The sequence below is a fragment of the Phocoena sinus genome, chromosome 15, assembly GCF_008692025.1.
Source record: "Phocoena sinus isolate mPhoSin1 chromosome 15, mPhoSin1.pri, whole genome shotgun sequence".
NCBI lineage: Eukaryota > Metazoa > Chordata > Mammalia > Artiodactyla > Phocoenidae > Phocoena > Phocoena sinus.
In genome coordinates, this window is record NC_045777.1 from 59,270,241 (window position 1) to 59,295,572 (window position 25,332).

The 25,332-nt window shown below is 47.4% G+C and overlaps 1 protein-coding gene across 2 annotated transcripts in view; it reads right to left on the reverse strand.

Moving 5' to 3' along the window:
- Positions 1-978: 978 nt before the first annotated feature.
- Positions 979-25,332, reverse strand: part of LITAF (lipopolysaccharide induced TNF factor) — a 79,727-nt gene continuing 55,373 nt past the window's right edge. For both annotated transcript variants that reach the window (XM_032603793.1, XM_032603792.1), the window contains 3 exons: positions 8,281-8,505; positions 5,604-5,760; positions 979-2,572 (listed from right to left, as the gene is read on the reverse strand). In XM_032603793.1, the coding sequence (XP_032459684.1) occupies positions 2,464-2,572; positions 5,604-5,760; positions 8,281-8,500 (486 nt within the window). In that variant the 5' untranslated portion in view covers positions 8,501-8,505 and the 3' untranslated portion in view covers positions 979-2,463. The remainder of the gene's footprint in view (positions 2,573-5,603; positions 5,761-8,280; positions 8,506-25,332) is intronic.

Here is a 25,332-nt window from a genome sequence, read left to right on the forward strand (position 1 = left end):
TAGATGGACTAACAGTGTATAAGATGTACGGCCATTTTGGGTTTGAAATTGGTAAATATTCTTCTTTGAGGTCCAAGTAGATATAAAATAAAGCTCTCGCATTAATTGAATGTGATTCAGTGTTTGCAACAAACTCCAAAGTCCCCAACAAACAGGGGAAGAACAAAAGAGCCTTTTAATTTGTAAAAATATATGAATAAGCCCGTATTTCAATGAATAAAATAGAATATCTGACGAACACTTCATGCTCCAGGCATCTGATGTTATTTTTAAAGTTTCCCAGAATATATATATATATATATATATATATATTATATATATATATATATATGTATGTTACGGTCCTCGAAATAGGGCTCTTGTTTTGAAGACTCTGCATATGTAATTGATAACAGCTTGAGACCATTTATATGCCACCATCTGAGCAAAACTGCTAAATATGCATGGCCTTCAATTTTGTCAAATGCAAGAAAAACACATGCTCAGGATCGGTTGAGTGGCAATTTTTTAAGACCAGAAGTTAGGGTTTAAATGACAAAGTCGCACCAAGGTGGCATGATTTTCCGGCACCTTCCAGAATGAAGCTTTATCACCAGGTAGGAAAAGAGGATGACATTCATATTCCCGGCGAGTTACAATGCCCTCCTTCTAGCATCTCACATCTACCCGGATCAATTAACAAAGCATGTTTTGTTCGGAGCATGAATGAGGACGGCTTTCTTCTGTGCATTTTATTAAAACTTGAAAGCTATGGCTTGCTGCCACTGATGACGCCTGTTGGGTTCCAACAGCCTAATGTTCAAATATGACTCGCCAGCTATCCACCCAACTCAACATCGGTCATCTCGACATCGGGGGATATTCAGCAAGTCTGTAGTTTTTATCATGAAGGATTTTCTACTGTTATGGAACAAATAAAGGGTTCTTTGTACCAACGGCTGGAAACACAACATGAGACCTTTCTTCACACCGTAAGAATTGATGAACACAGAGTGAACAAAAGACTTTATTTTTGAAAAGCAGATAACACCAAAGTACTATGTAGTATCCATAGTCATTGCAAAAATAATTACTGGAACTTCCGAAACATCAAATGAATAAGCTGGATCAATGGGCTATGACTATAATTTTGAACCAATATACAGACTTTCGATCTAGGCTTGATTTCTACATAATATTATTGACATGCATTCCCTGTGCCTATTTAGTATCAAAATGGGGACTCTTGAAAGTCGAGCCCGGCTTTGTCTTGATTTCAAAGATGACACAGCAGCGCACAGAGAACTCTGGTTTGCTGCTTCAGTCCTAGAAATCATGTCTTCAGATGTTATACAACAAATTGATTTCTGAAAAATAAAATCCAGACTTCAGATGCCTTTGAAACAGTCAGGTCCCCACACTTTTCAGCACCACGATACTCAGACGTGCTCAAACACGCTTTCCTTCGTCTTTCCAAATATCCACCAGGAACCCAAAAGGGGACCCGCTTTAAGAGTTCCATTATGGAGGTCTTTAGGAACCACACTAAACCCAAGTAAAGGCAGTAGATGAAATTATCCCCGTTACTTTTTCTGTTAAGGAAAAAAAAAAAAAGTGAGAGTGCATTGGCAAATGGGAGAATGATACCAGTCATACATATGGTTAGGGAAAACGGTTCTATAAATCCCTCCTTTCAAAATTATGTTCAAAGGTGTTTAAGACCAAAAGGAGGTCACAAAAACTGTTAATACAAACAATCCCTCTACCAAAAAAAAAGCTCTTTGTGGAAAGTGGCTGAGGATCTGGTCCAAAGAAAGCGGATCAGCGAAAAGATCCAGCCTTCTATTCCTAGCCTGCGTTTATGACCTCATGGCTATGTGTCTGATGGGTGTGAATAACCCCTCCCTGTACTTAAAAACGAATTAAGAAATTAAAGTGAATTTGTGTGCTATTTAAAGGCCTGCAGTTACAGAATCTGAGAGCCAAGCCCTTAGACTGTAAGGCAAGATTTTTGTCATCAGAAGTGGAAACAGATGGCTAGGACGGTAGGCACTAAAGGTTGGTTCAGCCGTACTAGGGCCAGAACAGTTTAAAAACTAAGGCAATCTGGGGCTTCTCAGTTTGAGACCACCAAGAGAAAGGCCCACTGAAGCCAAAAAATCAGTGGCAAATCACCAGAAGATACTCAGGACAATGGTCACAGCTGGATGGGATGACTTGGGGTCACAGACGGGGAGGCAGGAAACCCTTGAACCAGCACTCAAGGAGAATGTCTTTGCATGTCCTGTGCACGACACCAAGCAGCAATTTCTGGGGTTTGGAGGTGTGTTATTTTTGCGATATTTTCCCCCCAAAAGAAGACACGAAGGTGGAGACCCTGGAGAGATGAGACCACCAAAATGGAGCCTTCACCAGGGGTGGGGCTGGGTGAGAGTCGGAAAGGCCTTCCTGCAGCACACGGCTCCCTTCAGGTCTGGCTGAGTCCTACAAACGCTTGTAGGTGCCCAGGAGAGCTTTGCAGTTGGGACAGTAGTGGTCCACATCCTGCAGGGCGTCCACACAGAAAGGGATGAAGCAGCAGCCCGCGATGCACCTAGAACAAAAAAGGCCACACGTGGAGAGCGTTACAGACTGTAGTCGTTTGGATGACAGCCGCCAACAAGATATGTCGGAGTCTTAATCCCTGGAACCTATAAATGTGACCTTATTTGGAAAAAGGGTCTTTGCAGATGTAATTAAGGATCCCAAGATGGGATCTTCCTGGATTATGAGGGTGGGCTCCTTAAACTCCAAGACAGGGATCCTGATAAGAAGAGAAAAGGACACACAGAAATACAGAGAGGGACAAAGCCCATGTAAAGACAGAGGCAGAGACTGCAGTGATGCACCACAGCCAAAGAACACCGGGACTACCAGAAGCTAGAAGAGACAGGGAAGGATTCTGCCCTTAGAGCTTTTGGAAGGAGCATGGCATCTTGATTTTGAACTTCCGGCTTCTAGAATGGTGAGAGAATAAATTCCTATTGTTTTAAGCCACCAGGTTTGTGGTAATTTGTTATGGCAGCCCTGGGGAACTAAGACCCCAGCCATTGCCAAGGCTGCTCCCACAGACAGACTGCTCTGCGTGTATTATCAAGTCTTGGGCCGCTTAGGCATCTTTCAAAGTGTTAGATTGGAATCGGTGAATTTCTTTTGTAAAGGGCCACAGAGTATGTATTTCAGGCTACATGGGTCTTGTTCTGTCACTGGAGCATGAAGCAGCCACAGATAATCCGTAAATAAAGGGCGTCACCTGTTCCAATAGAACTTACAATAGGCTGGATTTGGCCCCGGGGCTGTAGTTTGCTGACTCCTGTCTTGGACTGACCACTTTTCCATACAGACAGCCTGCTTCTCACAGCAACAATCATATAAATTTCCACAAATCACGTCTCTTAACCTACATAATCCATCATCAGCGCACGCAAGCAGGACCTCCATACAGCCTGAGGTGCAAGAAGAAATAGATTTGGTCTTTGGTTCTCGGCACAGAGCTCCAAAACCCGTGGAACGTCCTGAGTGACAGGAGTGTCTTCTGTTACTCACAAAGAGCCCCTTTCAATCACACCTGAGTTTATGCTAGTGAGGTGACTAGGGTGGGTCCCTAGACAGGCTTGGGATGGGCTGGTCACCAGAAAGACCAAGTGACTAGAGGGCTGGAACTTTCAACCTCAACTACAGACCTCTGGGGTGGAATGCGGGGATGACGATTGGGTTATAAAAACACTTGAACAGCTAATTTGGAGAGATTCTGGGTTGGTGAATCCGGCATTTATGTGCCTGAAGGGTGGTGTACCCCAACTCCAAGGGGACAGAAGCCCCTGCACTCAGGACCTATCTGGATCTCGCCCTGTTACCTCCTCACCTAGCTGTCCATCTGTCTGTCTCCTGTATGATAAACCCGTAAATGTAAGTAAAGTGCCATGCTGAGTTCTGTGAGCCATTCATTCTAGCATATGATCAAACCCGAAGAGGGGACAGCAGGACCCCTGATCAGTCAGAAGTTCAGGGGACCTACGACTTGTGCCTGGCATCTGAAGTGGGGGGCAGTCTGTGGGACTGAGCCCTTAAGCTGTGGGGTCTGCAACTCCAGGTAGTGTCAGAGCTGAACTGAAACACTGACACGCAGCTGGTGCTGGAGGCTTGGCCAGTGTCAGAAAACACCCCACAGCCTTACAACCAAAGTTTGCCAAAAAACATAGTTTAAAAAAAAAAAAAAAAAAAAATCAACATTTTACAGGAAGACACTGATTTATATAAAGCAGAATCAGGAAATATCCTGAAGAGAAGACTATCTCATGAATGGAATTTCCTATTGCCTAAGCTTACCTGAGTTCAAATAAGGGCAGCCAGTGCATTTAGAGATCATCCTATCCTCCCGCCTGACAAGTGCGGGCATGGCTGCAAGAGGCGATGCACACACAGCCACCTACTTTATCCTCAACACCCCCGGAGGTGGGCGTTAGTACAACCCAGTTTACAGATGAGGAAACTGGAGCACAGAGAGGTGAAGTCACTTGCCCAGAGCCACACAGCTGTGAGAGGCAGGATCTGAACACACAGTACTGCATTTAAGGAAGAAAAGAAGAACGGATAGAAAAAGCTGCCTCAATTTGAAAGCGAGAGGCCAATATTCGATAAAAGTTTCCATTTTGTCCTTCCCTGATTTCAAAGACAAAAGTTTGTTTTAACAGGAAAGTCCAAAGGACGATGAGTTTTTATGTAATGTTTTCTGTCTCCTTTCTTCCCCTCTGAATGCAAGTCCTCAAGAAAGTTAATTAAGCTCTCAGGGGCTTTGAGCCTCTCTTCAAAATTAGGAAGAGAACCATGATTCCCCCTCCACCTAAGTCATGAGCAGATAATGAGGAAAGAGCCAGGCAAGGGCCTCTGAAAAGAAACCCACAAACACGGTTGCCTTCGAGGAAGAAAACAGAACACTTATGGTTTTGAGTGACTTGCATGGCCAGGAATAAGGAGGCTGCCTTTATCTGTTTGGAAAAAAAAAGTTAAATGGTGCTTCCTCAACTTTCTCCCAGAACAGAAAGTATTATCTCTTTCAACATAATACCCTTGGTACAGACATAAATTTATTTACACATTCTCCTTGTGTAGGCAACAGAAAACTACTGGGGGTCCTAAAAGGATAAGAAATTTTGAAGAGATGACTATAAAATATTTTAACGTACAGATTGTGTAAAGCTTCTCTTAGAGTCAAGCAAACATTATTAATTAGGTCATGAAATTCTACAAAAAGAAATCCCCAAGGGTATCGCTGTACACAGATACAAATGGCTGCTATGCTTGTCCCTACACGCAGGGAGTGGTCTGAGAAGAAAGGATGGGACAGCAGCTTCCAGGGGCTGATATGCTCGAGGGCAGTGGTTCTCAACTGGGCACGACTTCTGGTTATGACAACGGGGGCAGGGGAGCTCCTGGCATCTAGTGGGTAGAGACCAGGGATGCTGCTCAACATCCTACAGGGCACAGGACAGGCCCCCACAACACAGAAGTAGGTGCTGAGGCTGAGAAATCCTACAAGAGAGGAATTCGGGAGAGCCCGGGGTCTGAGTGGACCTCAGACTTACCCCAACAGGCACAGGCTCCCGCAGGAGAGCCAGGTGAGGGCACCGGCATTATAGGACAGCTGAGTCACGATCATCTTGTTGCAGGAAGGACAACACATCTGGACCGGGCGGTCGAAAAAGGAGATGGGCTGCTGCACGTAGACTGTCTGCACAGCAACTGACGGAAGGAACAGAACAAACCGGCCAATCAGTAAATGAGGAAGACATTCATTAAATGCAAAACAGTAGAGGCAGGATCGCGACAGATATTTGCTCACCTGTGTTCAGGAGAGCACTGTTCACAAGAGCCCAGAGGTGGAAGCAACCCAGCGTCCATTCATAAATGAATGGATGAACAAAATGTGGTCCATCCATGCAACGGGTTATTAGTCAGCCTTAAAAAGGAAGGAAATTCTGACACATCTTATAACATGGATGGACCTTAAGGGCATCAGGCTAAGCGAAACAAGCCAGTCACAAAAAGACAAATACTGTTGATTCCACAGATAGGAGGCACCTAGAGTAGTTGAATTCATAGAGATAAAAAGTAAAATGGTGGGTGCCAGGGGCTTGGGAGAGAGGAGTGAAGGGGAGTTGCCATTTAATGGGTATAGAGTTTGTTTTGTATAATGTAAGAGATGGAAGGTGGTAATGATTGCCCAAAAATGTGAACGTACTTAATGCCACTGAATTTGTACGCTGAGAAGTGCTTAAGGTAATCAATCTTATGTTATGTGTTATTTTACCACAATAAAAAAAAATTGGGGATGGGTGAGGAGGGAGAAAAATGACAAAAAGGGAAGAAAACAGTGGCAGATTTCCAGAATTACCACTTGAGGGGCTCTGGAAACCTCCACACACGAGATGGGGGAAAGGACTGTGTGTTTCTGGAGGAGATTTGGCCCAGCTCCGCCAGGCTTTCAAACTCAACTGTCTCTGGACTCAAGTGCGGAGCTTATTAAGAATGCAGATTCCCTGGTCCTGCCCGCAAGACCGTCTGATTCGGCAAGTCTGGGGCAGGGTCCCCAAACTGCTTTTTAAGCTCTTGAGTGGTTCTACAAAGGTGGTCTGCAGATGGTAATTTCAGAAACAGTGATGTGATGGGTTTTAGCCTCAATTTTCTTCATCCATAGATTAGTGGTTGCCAGGGGCTGGGGGGATGGAGGGTGACGGGGGTTTCTTTCTGGGATGATGGAAATGTTCTGGAATTAGTGCTGATGGTTGCACAGCTCTGTGAATATGCTAAAACCACTGAATCGTATGCTTTAAAAGAGTGAACTTTATGGTATGGGAATTCTATCTCAATAAAGCTGTTTTTAAAAAAATGGAATAATAAGGGCTGTCGCTAGGATTAAATGGGACAAAGGCAGTAAAGAACCTCACCCCGTGCCTGGTACAGAGTGAATCCTCCATAAACAAGCCTGCATTTTACACGGTCTCCTTAGCAAACTCCAATGCCCAGTAATAAGGCTGGCGTTTACCAAGCCAGGGGATACTGGCCCAGTTCTTTACAAGTCGGGGGACCATACTGATACACGCAGTGGGTATATGAAATCATGCTAAAAAGAGAAAACTATGTGAAAAACACGCGCGGACATCCACAGGCATTAGAAGAGCACCTAGGGTGATGGAAATCACAAAGCCCTCAGAGCTTAGCACATTCTTTTGGTTTTCGGCAAAGTTGTTTAAGCTCGTAGCTCTGTCAAAGTGACTTTTTCTGTTTTTATGTTATTGAGATGCCATTTCTGTGATCTATGTATTAGGGGACATGAACTGTTACCCAGAGCTAACCAGACAATATTCCCAGAAAGACCTAGAAAGCACCCCCACCCCCGCCCCCTGCAGAAAAGCAGCATCAAAGCACAATTCAGCACTTACACGTACATTTTAGTAAGGGTTATTTGGGGTACAGGGATCAGTGTGACCTAAAAGAGTCTGAAGTCGTGATCTCGCCCTTGTCCATCTCAAGGAGTCAAAGTCACTTGAGCACAACAACAATAGTTCACACTCATCCAATGATTACTCATGGAACCTTACTTAATCTTAACAGCCGCCCGTTGTAGGTACTTGATGGGCCCCATTTTACAGATGGGGAAACCGAGGCACAAGGAGGCTGGTGAACCCAGGCAGTCTGTCTCACGGGTGCGCTCTCTGAGCTGCCTGTAATACTGAATCAGCTACATACCTGGGTGCAGATGGGCAGCAGGAAGTACCAGAGGGCAAGGACATGAAGAAGTTGCTGGAGGGCAGGGGAGTCACCTGCACTAATGTTGGGCTGGGGGTGGGTTTCAGCTCACCCATTCCTCACTCACGGCTGCATCCTCTCCCTCTCCTACTCCAGCCCTGGCCTCGGGGCAGGGGTTCTCCCGCCAAGCCTCAGCAGGAAGGGCAGGAGCCCCCAAAAGCAAACTCCCATTCCCAAATTTCTCTGGGACGGTTCGTTGTGCCTCTGTGATAAGCACCAGAGGCTCAGTTTACAGTGGACGTGGGAAAGTTCATCAACTGTGCTTTATTATGGAAAAGCCAAAGCCTCACTGACAGGGAACCCAAGACTAGATGTGAAATCTCAGGACATGGGGGAAAGTTGGACTGACTGGCACTTTGCTTAGACTCTGGGGCACAGTCACTACGGCCACTCTCCGGAGTCCCAGGGCTGAGGGCCAAGGAGAGGTAAGGGGGCCTGGGAGGCCGTACGTACTTGCATTGGCATTGGGGACGGGCACTGGCTGGGTGTAGTACCCAGGCGGATTCATGCCCTTCCCATCTGGGCCCGTCATGAGCCCCGTGGCCGGCCCAGGCATGGGTGCTGGAGGTGTGGGGTAGTAACTGTTAACAGAAACTGTCTCTTCATAGGATGGGGGCGCAGTTGGCACCGAGGAAGGTCCAGCAGCCGCCTGGTAGGATCCTGGAGCAGACATTTTACCTAAAGTAAAACCAGAAGACACCAGATCAGAAATTCAATTGACAGGGGCCTCCCTGGTGGTGCAGCGGTTAAGAATCCACCTGCCAATGCAGGGGACACGGGTTCGAGCCCTGGTCCAGGAAGATCCCACATGCCGCGGAGCAACTAAGCCTGTGTGCCACAACTACTGAGCCTGTGCTCTAGAGCCCGTGCTCCGCAACAAGAGAAGCCACCGCAGTGAGAAGCCTGTGCACCGCAACGAAGAGTAGCCCTGGCTCGCCGCAACTAGAGAAAGCCCGTGTGCAGCAACAAAGACCCAATGCAGCCAAAAATAAATAAATTAATTAATTAAAAAAAAATTCAACTGACATCTCCCCATCTCTCTTTTCCACTCTCAATCCTTTTTTTTAACATCTTTATTGGAGTACAATTGCTTTAAAATGTTGTGTTAGTTTCTGCTGTACAACAAAGTGAATCAGCTATACTTATATATATATATCCCCATATACCCACCCCCTTGAGCCTCCCTCCCACCCTCCCTATCCCACCCCTCTAGGTCGTCACAAAGCATCGAGCTGATCTCTCTGTGCTATGTGGCTGCTTCCCACTAGCCATCCATTTTACATTTGGTAATGTATATATGTCAATGCTACTCTCTCACTTAGTCCCAGCTTCCCCTCCCCCTCCTGTGACCTCAAGTCCGTTCTCTACGTCTGCATCTTTATTCCTGACCTGCCACAAGTTTCATCAGTACTGTTTTTTTAGATTCCATATATGTGCATTAGCATCTGGTATTTGTTTTTCTCTTTCTGATTTACTTCACTCTGTACGACTGACTCTAGGTCCATCCACCTCATTACAAATAACTCAATTTCGTTCCTTTTTATGGCTGAGTAATATTCCATTGTATATATGTGCCACATCTTCTTTATCCATTCATCTGATGATGGACATTTAGGTTGCTTCCATGTCCTGGCTATTGTAAATAGTGCTGCAATGAACATTGTGGTACATGTATCTTTTTGAATTTCTTTCATTTTCTAACTGACAGACAATTAGGAAATGACCTGTGTCCAGTCTTGTCCAAAAGCCAGAAACGGAGTTAACATCATCCCTTCCAGACCCAAGAATGAGAACCTTAACAAGAGATTCCCTACATAAAGGTAAAAGGTAGGGGGACATCCCTGATTGGAGAACTAAGATCCCACATGCTGAGTCGAGTGGCCAAAAGAAAACAAAGGATTGCCTTGGGTATTGCTCACCCTTTGCATTTCCATTTTAAAAAAAAAGAAAGAAGGTAGATGATGACAAGAGAAAAATTACCCAAATCCCCTGGGCAAACATTCGCCAAATGTGAACATAAATTTTTTCACACTTGAAACCATCACCCAACCAAGACCTATCTTTCATATCTAGTGTTTTTTCTTTTCTTTTCTTTCCTCCTTTTTTAATCTTTTTTTAAAAAATTAACCGCTGCAGTTTTTACCAACAGTGTTTCAAGTGACCGGAAAAGACAAAGGCCTTCAAAAGCCAACCACAAACTATGGCAAATACTAAGCAAAACAAGCCAGAGGCCAAGAAACCCACACGGTGAATGCCATGTACCCGAAGTCCAGAAGCAGGAAAAGGAATCTTGGGGGTGTAAGTTAAGAAAACGGTTACTCTTGGGAGGGGAAGGAGAGTCTGGAAGAGGCTGGTGGGTGAGGGTGTCTAGTCATGTTCTCTTCATCTGGGGGTGGTTACACAGGAATGTCCACTTTGTGAAAATTCGAGTTGTACAATTAAGTTATGTGCCCTTTTTTGTATATATGCTATAGTTTTTAAAAAGTAAACACACACAGGGACACACAAACCAACCAGTTCTCGTTTTGAAAAGTGAGAATCAGAGCAGCCAGGCACATATTTCCTTTTGTGAGGGCAAAGAACCGTTTTTTTTTTTTTTTCCCTGCAGAACTGATGCCCGCCTAGAATTACATGGCCTGGACCCAGGGTGTGTTCCTGTCTGCGGTCCCATGCTCGGCAGCCCCCGGGCAGCTGGAGAAGGACACAGTGCCGTCCTTTGTCTGCTTCTGTTTTTCCAACGGGGCAGGGCTAACGCTGCATTAGAAGATCCATTCAAACCTGTCTCAGGAGAAACGGAGCACGGAGCTCTGAGGGCAGCGAGCCACAGTCCGGGGGCTTGGCCGGGCCTGTGCTGCTTCCCACGCACCATGCCTCCTCTTCTAGATCCCGTGGGAAGTAGAATCGATTCATTCTGCTGCGGGGAGAAGGGGAGAATCCTTCAAGGACGCTCTGCCTTTCAGCCCAGCCCGAAAGAGGAGATTTCTCCGGGGGAAGAGATGAAAGGGCTTTCAAAGTGGAAAGAGAGACATGGGAAGATGACCATGCATAAAACAAAATCCATAAATAAAGCCAGATAGGTTGGAGCTGGGTTCTAGAAAATTGTGGAAGTCCTATGGAGATGTTTGGATCTCATTCTATAAGCCTGGGGCTGTCCAAGGGAAACTTTCCAGAAGGATGGAAATGGTCTCTATGTGGGCTGTTCAATACGGTCGCCAGCAACCACACCACACTGCCAAACACTTGAAATGCGTCCGAGGAACTGAATTGTTAAATTATATTTATTTAAATTGAAAATCGAATATAGGGAATTCCCTGACGGTCCAAGTGGTTAGCACTCTGTGCTTTCACCACTGAGGGCCCGGGTTCAATCCCTGGTTGGGGAACTAAGATCCCACAAGAAAAAAAAAAAAAAAGAAAGAAAGAAAATCAAATACACAATTCATTTACTGGAACATTTTTATGTAAGTCTGGGACTACTGGGGTATGTGAATCTACTTTCTCAACAGCAAATTTAAGGAACTCTGAATTGAGATCAAATGTTTTTGATAAAATTTTAGCATCCAATTTGGGATATGATGTCAACGTAAAATACACCTTGGATTTCAAAACATTTTTTAAATGTTAACGTGAAACACCTCGTTCATAATTTTTTATATCGACTCTAGATTGAAATGATAATACTTTAGATAGCCAGAGTTAATATGTTGTTCCAGTTCATTTCACTTGTTTCTTTTTACTTTTTAAAATGTGGTTACTAAACAATTTTAAATTGCCTATGTGGCTCGCTTTCTGGTTCTATGGGATAGGAACCATGGAAGGTTACCGAGAAAAGGAAAGGTTCAACCCTAGACAGGGTAGATGAAGCAGAAGGTCTGGAAAGGAAACAAGAAGCAAAGCTCGGAAGGCCCCTGTGTGCGGGTGGAAGGCCCAGGGTTGGGGGGAGTCTACAGTGGGGGGTTGACCCCAGAACATCTTTGTGAAAACAGGCTCAGGGTTTAAAACAGACTGACTGTGAAAAGTGGTTAAGGTATATAACTGTGTCAATTTCCTCTCACCCACAGGAACAGAAATGCAGAAGTAGGAGGGAAGACGGGCCACAAACATCGGCCCCAGGATGCCTCTCTACCAGGCTCACCTCCAACTCTGGCTGCTGTCCCCTCCCGGCTTGCCCCAGACCTCCCCACATCCGTGCACTGGGCTGGAGGAGACTTCAGCTGGGGGAAACATGGCTGCCTCGTGCTCCCGGGTATTTTACATCCGTGCAGAACGTCAAGGACTCACTGTCCCTTCCTGTCTCAGGAAAGGCAGACCCAGAGCTGCCAACACGATTTATTATGAAAACTGAGTCATATAAAAAAACCCACATGAGCAGAAAGCACCATGCGTCCAGAAAGCCTAAAATAGCACAGTTTGCTGTGGTTGCAAACAGAGTGCTTCGGGAGGGGAAACAGAAGGTCCTGGGGTGCCCCAAATTCTGCAAATAGTTCGGGTCAAACCATTGCTTCTCTCCTCCGAAAGGGAAGAAACTCAGAGATTGTGAATTGTGCTGCTGAGAGCGAACACACAGGTGTTAGGAAGCTGGGGGGAGGTGGGGTTCTTGCCAAGACATCTAAAGGAAGGAAGGGCCTGAGCTTCTGGTTCTGGAAATTAATGTCTACCCACCCCTGCCCCTGTTTTAATTGACCATCATCATCTTTCTTGTGGTCACATCCTATTTTCTGGAACTTCAGGACACACTCTCTCGGGAACATTGCTTTTGGATCAAACAGACACATAAACACGCTCATAATTCTGAAAAGAACAAGAGCAACAGTCTAGAATGGTTTAAGGAAAGGAAGGAAGGAAGGAAGGAAGGAAGGAAGAAGGAAGGAAGGGAGGGAGGGAGGGAGGGAGGGAAAGAAAACATATAACCAGCTGCTTTGAAAGCTTTCTAAATAAATTCCACAGCTTGCCTTCCCCCAGGCCCCAGGCCAGGAAATGCCACTTCAGTCAATCCCATTTCTCTCCCTCTCTTTTTTCTTTTCTCTCCCCACCCCCATTTCTTTTTAATTTGGTTTCCCCCAGGGGCAGGAGGCCCACCTAGCCAGCCACTAAGCCACCCTTCCAGAAAGGATTTGCTCAACTGGCCTCCACACTCCCCTCCTCACCCCCACAATGTGAAATTCTTAAGGGCAGACACACATGTGGACACAGACACACAGACACACTCCACTGTCAGCAGAGAACCCTGCATCCCTCCAGAGCCGCCGCCTGTGTGCTGAGGCACTAGCACAATTCCATCTAACACTTGTGACCCGTTTTTCTGGGACAAACTGGAAACCACGGGAAAGTGTCTTTTAGTTTAACAAAACAGAAAAGCCACAGTTTTGCCACGTAAAAGCACAGCCTTGAGAATCCTTTGGTGGCCCTGGGTGGCTGGGGTGCAGCCTCTGCAGAACCCAGGTTGCCACAGTTACGGGGAGCTTTGTGGGGGGAAATAAAGGAACAAACAAGGGGGTCTCCCTCCTCCCTCCCCAGTTGTTTAACTTTCTTATTAAGCCCCTGAGAGTGGCTTTTCTCGACTGTCTATTGAAAAGGACACATTGAAGGCAATTCTCCACCCACCTTCCACCTGTCCCCGCAGGAATCGAGGAAATGTTAAGGGCTGGAGATTTCTGTTTCCACCATCTCATAACGACTCTTATTAGCTCCTTCCAAATGCAGAGAGAGGCACTCCAAACCCCTTTTTTTAAATATGGAAAATTTGACCAGGGCTGACCTCACGGGCATGTGACCCGTGTAGGCCCATGGGGCCCTACACGCAGAAGGGCCCCCCAAGCTCCGTTGAATGCTGCCGCCATCTTGAAATTCCAAATACTTCTCGAACCAGAGGCCCTGCCTTTCCACGCTGCACTGGGGCCAAATGTTAGGTAGCCAAATCGTGACCATTGGTTACAGAAAAGGAAAAGGAGGCATTTCTGATGCATGAAGAGATGCATTCCTGATGCAAGAAGAACAAGGGTGGGCTTCCCTGGTGGCGCAGTGGTTAAGAATCTGCCTGCCAATGCAGGGGACACGGGTTCAATCCCTGGTCCAGGAAGATCCCACAGGCCGCGGAGCAACTAAGCCCATGCGCCACAACTACTGAGCCAGAGCTCTAGAGTCCACGAGCCACAACTACTGAAGCCCGCGTGCCGCAACTACTAAAGCCTGTGCGTCTAGAGCCCGTGCTCTGCAACAAGTGAAGCCACCGCAATGAGAAGCCAGCGCACCGCAACAGAGTAGCCCCTGCTCGCCGCAACTAGAGAAAGCCCATGCAGCAACGAAGACCCAACACAGCCAATCAATCAATCAATCAATCAATCAGTAAAGAACTGAATAAAAAAGAACCAGGCTTGGACTTGGAAGTTGGCCCATGACCAGCTTGATCCTGGGCCCCACTCTCTCATTCGTAAATATGCCAATTGGAAGTTTGGGGTCCCTAGCTGAAAACATCCCTTGTTCTGAGACAACGATTCGCTGGGTGAAAGATATTCTCTTAAATGGGCAGTGAGGGCTACACGGATATTTATTCCTGGGCAGGCCTACGGGAATAAGTCTGGGAGTAGCTCATTCACTGAACTCAGTATAAAACAGGATTTCCCAATCTTGTTTTCATTACAGCCGCCTCCCTCCTTCCCCTCCTACCCCTGGCCCCCAAGGAAAAAAATTAAATTATATTTAAATTCAATTAATTAACTTGAATATAATTTAATTTCTACCTAACAAGAAAAATTAAATACTAAGAAATAAGATTTTGTTGGGCAGGGTTGAGTTTTGGAGGGCCACACACCACTGTAATATTTCAGATTTTTTTCACCTCTCCCCTCCCCCAAGAACCAATTTTCATTCCCTTGGATCCCCAGTGAGAACTCACTGTTTGGTAAGAGGTACTTGGGCCCAATGAGTTCCGCCAATCACCCACATTTGTTCATTGAGTATTTCTAAATTATGACTCCTCCTTTCTTGGTGTCATAAACGCAATTGTCCGAACTCAGTTTTTAACCTTTTACGGACCAAGTCCTAGGATCCCTTACATCTGCATGTTCTTTTCCAGGCGTGCCCAGCCCTCTCGCAACTTAATCACATGAGCCACAAGGGAGGGAGGTGGACAGGGGTAGGGTGATCAGACGGAGGGATACTTCCTTCTGTTGTACTGGGGTCAAGCAGGGCTGGGCTGGCATCCACTTCCTCCTGCACCCATCACTCCTCTGGGTCTTGAATCTGCTGGGTTGTCACTCCAGGAAGAAAGTAAAGGGTGCTCAGGGGTTCCAAAGACTGTTTACACCTTATTTTGTTATCTCAGAGTCCAGAGGTCCTGGCCTGATCAGAATCTACTACTCATCTCACAACTGCTACTCCGCACCCCAACCCAGATTCACGACTGCATTAAGATGAACCGTAACGGGCTCTTAACTTTACCGCAGCGGGCCCTGTAATTCACGCCCTTACATGCATCATCCCATGTCATTCCCACACCACTGAGTCAGAAATTATTGTTGTCATCAACCCGATTCACAGATGAAAAAACTGGGGCCCAGAGAGGTTGAGCAGCTTATCGAAATTTACACAGATGGAGTGGTTTGAACCCATGCCCCTCAGACTCTGGAGCTCTTTAGAACTCATCAAAATACCTCCCAGGCTGGGAGATCCAGACACAATCAGCAACTCGTTTTGCACACTTTGCCCCCCCCCCCCCAATGAAACGTGAAAGGAAAAATAAATTCTCAGTGGAAGCAACATATCTGAGCCCGAGGCGACAGGTCACCCCCTTTCTCTCTGCCTTCCTAACACCCGTGAAGATGCATATACACAGACTTTCACACGACACACTCAAGACAAGATTTAAAAAACTACCTGCCCATTATGGACTCCAACTAATTTTGTCATGAGGACTTTGCAGTTCAAAACGATCTACTTCTTTAATGAGAATCAGGGGTCCAGGAGGTCAGTGATCAGCCAAAGTTAGATATCCACAGAGCAATTCCTGCTCATCTGGGGGACACAAGCAACGAAGGGGAGATCTCAGAACTTCCGAGATGCCACATTTGCTTCAAGCAGCAGTGGGAGGCTGGGTTATCTCTGCCACCTGCTGCAGCTCCCAGGGAAGAAAAGGCAAAGGCCATGCCAACCGAGTCTCAGAGCAGGCTTTTTAATATCGCTGTTGAAAGACTGTCGCAAAAAGCCCTCAAAATCCTGGAGAGGAGCCACGCCGGTGGGCGCAGTGATCTTCGCGCCTTGAGCTGAGATTAATGAATTGATCCTGAAACCTCGAGACACAGGAAAAAAAACTCCAAGTCACCTGCAGCAACAGATTTGTTCCTTAAAAAACTCGGCCTAAACAGTCTTAGAATTCCCGGAAACACCCCGGTGGAGCTGCTATTCCAGGCCCTCACACAAGCTCTGGGAGTCATCGTACTCGGTCTGAGCCTGCACCACTGTTCACTGGATAACTTGGGGTCCCAGCCTGGCAGCGTTTGCCTGGAATCCTAAATTCAGAGGCAGGGGGCTGACTTCCGGGAAGCCTAGAGATGGCTGGCCGACCAGCTCGATCACTGATACAGCGGTTCCAAAACATCGCTGGGATGAACCTCGAAAACATGATCCTAAGTGAGAGAAGCCAGACGCGAAATCATTGTATGATTCCATCCATTTATACGAAATGTCCAGGATAGGTAAATCCAGAGACAGAAAACCAATTAATGGTGCAGGAGCTGGGGGTGGGGAGGGGAGGGTACTGGGAGGAAACAGGTACGGGGTTTCTTTTTAGGGTGATGAAAATGTTCTGGAACTGGATGGAGGTGATGGTTGCAAAACACTATGAATGTACTACTTGCCACTGAACTGTACACTTTCAAATGGTGAATTTTATGTTTGGTGAATGTTACCTTAGTAAAAAGAAAAAAAAGAAAGAAAGATAAAAGCAGTGCTAGAAATCTTTTATCTATCGTCTCCATATCACAAGCCAAGGCCTGCAATTTGAGTCTCCAAATCCACCACTGGCCTTAGTTCAATGCATTCAGTGGCCCGTTTACCTAAAATTGAGACCACTGGGGTCTTTCTGACACCGGCCAGTGTGTCCCCGACTAAGGTGACCTAAGGTCTTGAGTTGCCTGGGATGGAGGGGGTTCCCAGGACACGTTGAACCCCTAACTCCCCACCCTGCCTCTCACTTCACCTCCCACCACAGTTGCAAATTGATGTGTCTGCAGCCTGGCTTGGATGTCCCCAAACATGCCCCAAGCGTGCTCTTTCCTCTTTGCCCCCTGTCTCCTTCCTTCCCTATGGGTTTGCAAATTCCTCTCACCCATCATATCCCTGCTTGGCTGCCACCTTCTCCAAGAGGTGATCTCTGGCTTTCCCAGAGGAGAACTAATTCCTCCCGAACCTCTCTCTACACAGTGCAGAAATCAAGGGTGCAGGGTCTGGAGCCAGACAGCCTGTGGTCGCATCAAAGTTCCCCTGGGCATGACTTTGGTGCCTCAGTTTTCCCATCTGTAAAATAAGCACACTGGCAGCTTCTTCCTCATGAGGCTCTTGGGAGGATTAAATGAATCCACTTGCGAAAAGGACCCAGAGCAACGAGAGACACATATGCCCTCAGCACGTGCTAGCTGTCATTAACATATGTTTCTCTGCTGTACTTGTCACAGGGCACCTTTCTCGTCTAAGACGTCTTCCTAACCAGTCTGTGGGCCCTTTAAGGGCAGGGATTGAAATTATTAAAATCTGCATCCCTAGCACCTAGAACTAAGCTCAAAACATCATGGGTGCTTCATAGGGTAACCCACTGTCCCAGTTCGCCCAGGAAAGAGGGATTTTCCCGGATACAGGATTTTTGGTACCTAAATTGGGAAAGTCCCTGGCAAAGACCAAGACAATTTGGTCACCCCGATATTTCCACAAATGTTTGGAGAAAATGATACCTATGTGTAAAAAGGACACCAAGACCCATCTTGGATGGCATCAAGATTTGGAAGCAGACATAAATGGGAGGGTCTTACCCTAAGAGCCTCAACTTAGAATCTGACAAAAATGAAGTTTTTTTTTAATAGGAAGATGTTACTAACAACAGGTCTCGATAACAGATGGCCTCGCAGTTCAGCTCAAGGTAACATGAGGGTTTGGCCAAATATGCTCCAGAACTGGAATCACTTAATTGGTCTGGAATCCTTTGTTTCCTCCAGAACTCCCTGGGGAGAATGGTATTTCTCAGCAGGGCACCCTGTGATGTCCAGGCAGAAGGTCAAGGTGTGGGTGGAGGGACTTCCCTGGTGGTGCAGTGGTTAAGAATCCACCTGCCAATGCAGGGGTACGGGTTTGAGCCCTGGTCCAGGAAGATCTCACGTGCCATGGAGCAACTAAGCCCATGTGCCACAACTACTGAGCCTGTGCTCTAGAGCCTGCGAGCCACAACTACTGAGCCCGCGAGCCACAACTACTGAAGCCCGCGCACCTAGAGCCCGTGCTCCGCAACAAGAGAAGCCACGACAATGAGAAGACCGCGCACTGCAACGAAGAGTAGCCCCCGCTCGCCGCAACTAGAGAAAGCCCACGCGCAGCAATGAAGACCCAACATAGCCAAAAATAAATAAATAAATAAGTTAATTAAAGAAAAAAAAGAAAGAAGGGCTCTCCTCACACCCTTTGGGGAAAAAAAAAAAAGATGTGGGTAGAAAGAACTTGAAAAGGGAAGCGTGGAGGCAAGTAAACACAAACAAGACAAAATCAGAGACAAAAAAAAGCCACAGTCACTAAACTTCAAGATCGGTTCATTTTTACTCTTTGATGCAAGTTTCTGAGGCTGCTCGTCCCCGGGCTCTGCAGAAGGCGCCCCTGAATTTTGCCGACAACCACTGCTGGTCCTTGTTGGGGTTTCAGAAGAGAGTGAGAAGGAGGTGCTTCCTGCAGCTGCACCATCCGTCCAAGATCTGAACTTATGAGCAGGCTCCTCGCTGCCACCAGCCCAAACTCAGTAACACCTGTCACTCCATGTTCATCACCTGGTCCTTGGCATGGCTCTGAAGCCACTTGTTCTACGTGGATGGTGTGTCAACCATTCTCCAAAAATGACAATCTTTTTTCATGGGTGTCAAGAAAATTCGGAGGCTCTAACGAGCTTCTACCCCAAGATGCCGTAAGCATGAGCAGCTGCTGACACGCGTGGACAGGAAGTGGGGGGACGGAGTTCACACCTGTGCAGCATCTCCACCCTCAGTGCTTACCTACAACCAGCACGGACAGAACGGGGACTCTTGGCAGATGAGGGGCTTAAGGAGTCTCAGGTGACTTTTTTCTCCCAACTCCCAATCCTTTCTGGTGAAATGACCGACAGGCAGGCAGGGTCCAAAAGCAAAGGAGGAGGAGGACAGAGAGGTAATGCCCGATGCTGAGAATTCTCCTTGGGCAATTGTACAAGACACATGGGCTTCACAGGCGACTCTGATCAGTAACTGACCTGGTGGAGCAGCAAGGCCATGGCCACTGAGCTCAGAAATGTTACAGGTGGGATGTCTCTGCCTGGTACCCAAGATACGGTTGCATGTGGGGTCTTCAGAAACACCTGTGTGTGTTGCCTGTCACTTACAAGCATGGGCGGGCACCACCCACCTCTCAGGGGTCAGTAGGAATGACGTGGACCACGACCTGGCCTGCTGAATACCCAACAGAGATTTGGAGAAAAGAGAAGACATGGAAGAATGTGAGCAGATGGGGCACAGAGAGGGGAACAAAAAAGGCCCAAAGAAAATTAAGACGATAGGATTTTAAGGTTGGTTGAATGTTTAACAGCAGTAACTGGGACCAAACTTCCTTGGTTCAAATCCCAACTCTGCCATGTCTAGGCTGTGTGAACTTGGGTGAGTTGCTTCATTTCTCTGTGCCTTGGTTTCCTCATCTGGAAAATGGGCTAACAATCATACCCACACCTTCACAGTGTTGCAAGTTGGATGTGCCCAGAACACTGGGCACATGGGTCACTACGAAAGCATTAGTTCTAATTACTTACAGGGAAGCAGAGTAAAATCCGGGGAGGGGCACTTGCCCTCAGTGACACAAGAGGTCTCACTGCCAGGAGGCAGGAGGACCCAAGCACAGACCCTATCACACCACGTGCCCCTGTTCTGAGGCCTCTACCTTCACGCCTTTACTTGTTTGTCCAAACCCCCTACAGTCTGACCCTCCCAGCCCCACCTGCAGTGCATAGACAGAATAATGCCCCTTAAAGCTGTCCACACCCTAATCCCCAGAACGTGTCTTAAATGGCAAAAGGGACTCTACAGCTGTCATGAAGTTAAGGCCCTTGAGATGAGGAGATGATCCAGGTGGGCCTGAGGCAACCACAAGGGGTCCTTAGAATAGGGAAGCAGGAGGGCCTGAAAGAGAGAAGAGGCCCACTGGCTTTGAAATTGGCCCACGGAGCCATGAACCAAGACATGCAGGCGGATGCTAGATGGATTCCGGCCTAGAGCCTCGAGGAGGAATGCAGCACCTTGAGTGTCACCCATTTTGGACTTCTGAGCTCCAGACTGTAGGATAATAAACGTGTTATTTCAGCTACTAGGCTTGTAATTTGTTACAGCAGCCAGAGCAAACGAACCTGCCCCCTCCTAGCTAGGTTGCCCAATCCCCCTCTGGCCCTGCAGACTCCCAAGGGGGCTCTCCCCCTCCCATGGTGGGTGCCCCCCATCAGAGACCTGAGCCCCTCAACCTCCCACCCCAGCTCCCAGGCATCTGTCCACCCACCCTCGGTACTGAAGGAGCCCTTCTCTGGTTCAAACTCCACTTAAAGCCCACAAGTGTGGCCACCCCGCCACACCCCACCACGTCTGGGGGACTTTGCTCCAACAATGACTCCTCCTGCCAACCCTGCCCTCTCAGCTGGCTTCTCTCCGGATCTCTAGGCTGGTTCAAATCTTTCCTTATTAAAAGGTAAAAACCAGGGCTTCCCTGGTGGCGCAGTGGTTGAGATGCAGGGGACACGGGTTCGTGCCCCGGTCCGGGAAGATCCCACATGCCACGGAGCGGCTGGGCCCGTGAGCCATGGCTACTGAGCCTGTGCGTCCGGAGCCTGTGCTCCGCAACGGGAGAGGCCACAACAGTGAGAGGCCCACGTACCGCAAAAAAAAAAGTGAAAAAAAGGTAAAACCCAAAACCCCTCTCTTCCCTCAGTCTGGGTCCTCAGCCCCTCTGGCTCCCTGCTTCTCTTCCGTGTCCACGGATTCACCCCTGACCACCAGCCTCCTTCCTCCCTTGGCCATGACCCCTCCAAGCCCACTTCCCGTTTCCTGTCCTCTTCTCCCAAGGCTGCTGGCATCTCCTCTGGAAGGACTGCCTCACTGGCCTGGCCCTGCACCTCTACCTTCAGGGGCTGTGCCTCCCCGTCAGCCCGTCCACAGCAGGTCCCCGGGGACTCGGGGGTCTGCACGCAATGCCCACGGTCCCCCGAACTCCTCAACCCCACACCCATCATGCTGACCACGACCCACCCCTGGACAGCTCCCCCCCACCCCACCCCACCCCAGCCAAGCCAGTCTTCATACAGAAAGATGCTTGTCTCTCTCTAAAGCAGGGAGATGCAGTTAAAACGACTCAGAGACAGATGGTCAAGCTTAATACCATCAGTGAGGAGTCATGTGGACATCACGCGCCTGCTGATCTGACGGAGTGAAAAGGGCACTCTGGCTTGGTGGTCCTGCTCCCCAAAACCCCTGACCCCAGGCTCATCACAAGAAAACCTCAGACAAACCGAAATTGGGCGACTTTCTACAGGGGACCAGGCCAGAACTCAAAACAGCCAAGGTCATGGAAAAAGGAAAGCTTGAGAAACTGTCACAGACCAAAGGAGAATGACAGGTGACAACCGAACAAAAGGTAGGATCCTGGATTGGACCCTGGAATGGAATCCACTGGAAAAACTGGTGACACTCAAAAAGTCTGGAGCTTGGTTAACAGGAAGTTACCAATGTCAGTTTCTTAGTTGTGGTGAATACACCCTGATGATGTAAGATGCTAACAGTAGGGGAGGCTGGATGGAGCATATGGCACTTCTGCACCAGCTCTGCAACTTTTCTGTATATCTAAAACTATTCTAAAATGAAAGGTTTGATAGACAGAGGTAACAAACTTATGGTTAACAAAGGGGGAAGGTGGGGAGGGATAAATTAGGAGTTTGGGATTAGCAGGTATACACTAATATACACAAAATAGATAAATAACAAGGACCTACTGTATAGCACAGGGACCTATATTCAATATCCTGTAATAAACCATAATGAAAAAGAATATGTATATATATGTATAATTGAATCACTCTGTCACAGGCCAGAAACTAACACATTGTAAATCGATTATACGTCAATTAAATAAATAAATTAATTAAATGAAAGGGCTGTGTTTAAAAAAATCCACAACTGATACCCAGATCTTTTTCACCCATCATTAGATTTGCCATTTTCACCCCGGCAAAGAGCAGAATGTTTGATTGTACACAGAGCTGGCCTGGACGTGGTTGAACAGGCCTCTCTCCCAGAGCCGGTAGGAAGGTAACCTGAGTCTCACACAACAGAAGCATCTACCAAAATTTAACATGCATGAGTCCTTTAACCTAGCAATTCCTCCTCTAGGAATCTGTATCAGAGCTGACCCCATGCCTGGGTGCAGTGACAAAATGATGAGCACACAAGGGTACTCACTGCAGTGTTGCCAGAAACCACCTAATTGTCCATCAGCAGAGGCCTGGGTAGACCAGTTATGGCGCATCCACACAAGGGAATAGTATGCAACCATCAAGAATGAATGAGGGGGCTTCCCTGGTGGCGCAGTGGTTAAGAATCCACCTGCCAATGCAGGGGACGCAGGTTCAAGCCCTAGTCCAGGAAGATCCCACATGCCGCGGAGCAGCTAAGCCCGTGTGCCACAACTACTGAGCCCACGTGCCCAAGAGCCCGTGCTCCGCAACAGGAGAAGCCACCACAATGAGAAGCCCGCACACCACAACGAAGGGTAGCCCCAGCTCACCGCAACTAGAGAGAGCCCGCGCGCAGCAGCGAAGACCCAACGCAGCCACAAAAAAGACAGAATGAGGAAGTTTATGTGCAGAAACGCAGTTATCTCCGAGATGTATCAGTGCATGACAAAAGCCCAAATGGTGTTTATTGTCATAGGCCATCATTTGGGTACAAGGAAGAAGGATATATGTATTTCTTTGTAAAATATGCATAAAATGCCTCCAAATGGATACACAAGAAACTGATAACTGGGAATTCCCTGGCGGTCCACTGGTTAGAACTCAGCGCTTTCACTGCTGCATGATGTGGCCAAAAGGAAGAAAAAAAAAGAAAAGAAGAAAAAAAGAAACAAAGAAACTGGTAACAGTGGTTGCCTGTAAGCAGAGGGGGGAGGTGCACTGGGGGATGCAGCCAGATGAATGCTTTTCACTCTTATACCCTAAGCTGATCTTCTGTATATTGAGCCATAGCAAGATTACAAAATCAAAAAATTAAATTAAGAAAAAATTAATAAGTTAAACATATTTATAACTTAAAAATTTTACAGTTTTATACTCTATAATTTATTTATATTAATTATGATGTGTTTATAATAAAATAAGTTTTAAAATGAATGAAATTAAAAATAAAATACATTAAACCTTTTATTTTAATAAATTTATTTTATTTGTTTATTTATTTTTGGCAGCATTGGGTCTTCGTTGCTGTGCACAGGCTTTCTCTTGTTGTGGCGAGCGGGGGCTACTCTTCATCGCGGTGCGTGCGCTTCTCATGGCGGTGGCTTCTCTTGCTGTGGAGCACAGGCTCCAGGTGCGCGGGCTTCAGTAGTTGTGGCACGCAGGCTCAGTCGTTGTGGCTCATGGGCTCTAGAACACAGCCTCAGTAGTTGTGGTGCACAGGCTTAGTTGCTCTGCAACTGGCATGTGGGATCTTCCTGGACCAGGGCTCGAACCCATGTCCCCTGCATTGGCAGGTGGATTCTTAACCACTGCGCCACCAAAGAAGTCCCAAAACGTCTTTTTTTTTTAATGGGGAAAAAGAGCCTCTTCTGCAAACCCATATTTGCCCTCCCCAGGTTGGTCTCTCTTGTCCTCCCACCTCTGGGTGAAATGACGTTATCATTAAAGTTACTGATTACTTCTCTTTGGTGAAAAGATGTGCACTCCACCGTTTCTGCTATATCAGCCCCAAATCTGTACTAACAACATCCTATTGGCCAAAATAAAATTCTTCTCTTCACATTTTACGCTATGATCCATTTTTCAGGCGGGAGGTTCTGAAGGCTGATGGCGGATGTGGGATTGGGGAGGTATGGACCCTCCCTCACTGGGCTTAAGGAACCCATTTAGGGAGGCAAAGTTAACCAACATGGGGAGATATGGGAGCAAACGCAAAGGGGAAACAGCCCAGATTCTAAGGCAAGTGGAGGGTCTAAGACAAGAGAAGGACACAGGCGAGGGCAGAACAGGAGGTGGGTGAACAGTGTGGCAGAAGACACAGAGGCAGGCACACCTGTGTCCTGTGGGGCCGTGAGCAGTGGTTGGCCAGGAGGGTGCGGTCGGGTTACAGGAGCACTTTCTACATCAAGAGCCTGGCCCTGGGACTTCCCTGGCGGTCCAGTGGTTAAGACTCCGCGCTTCCCACTGCAAGGGGAGGAGGTCCTATCCCTGGTCGAGGAACTAAGATCCCGAAGGCCACACAGCATGGCCAAGAAAAAAAAAAACAAAGAGTCTGGCCCTGGTGAGGTGGGGACCAGGCTACCAGGCTGGACCTTCTGGGGAGGGACCCCCACGCAGGTTCTGTTTCATTAACCAGCAGCCCAAAAGCGACTTGAAAAGCCCCCCAAAGTTTTCAACCCCTGCCAGGGAGAATTCAGATTCTAAAAATAAGCCTCAAAACCTAGAATACCAGGAGAAAGCAACCACAGCAGAAGCCATCCAACAACTCCCCATCAGTATAAACACACATCAAAGGCCCAAAGACCTGTAGCCAAGGGGTCCTCTCCCCAGATCACATCTCAACACAACAAAAACTCCAGTCTCATAACTTCTGGTGTTGCTTCATTCTGATCGAGGCCCCTTTTTCAATATCTCTCCCCTGAAAATCTCTTAACCATTTTCTAAAATGATCCCCTATTATTTCTCTCTGCCTTCTTAAAGTCAAGAAAGAAAGGAAGAGAGAAAGAGAGGGAGGGAAGGAGGATAAGAAGGAAGGAAGGAAGGAAGGAAGGAAGGGAGGGAGGGAGGGAGGGGGGAGGGAGGGAGGGAGGGGGGAGGGAGGGAGGGAGGGAGGGAGGGAGGGAGGGAGGGAGGGAGGGAGGGAGGGAGGAAGGGAAATGCTTGTGTCAGCATCTTGCGGTTCTGTGATACCCCAGGCTGCTGGCAGCCCCCATCCTGCTCCTCCATTTGCTGCTTCAAAGCTTCCGAGGACTGGAAAACCAGAACCCAGTGTGTAAGAACTCTGTGTAAAGTAAGAATTA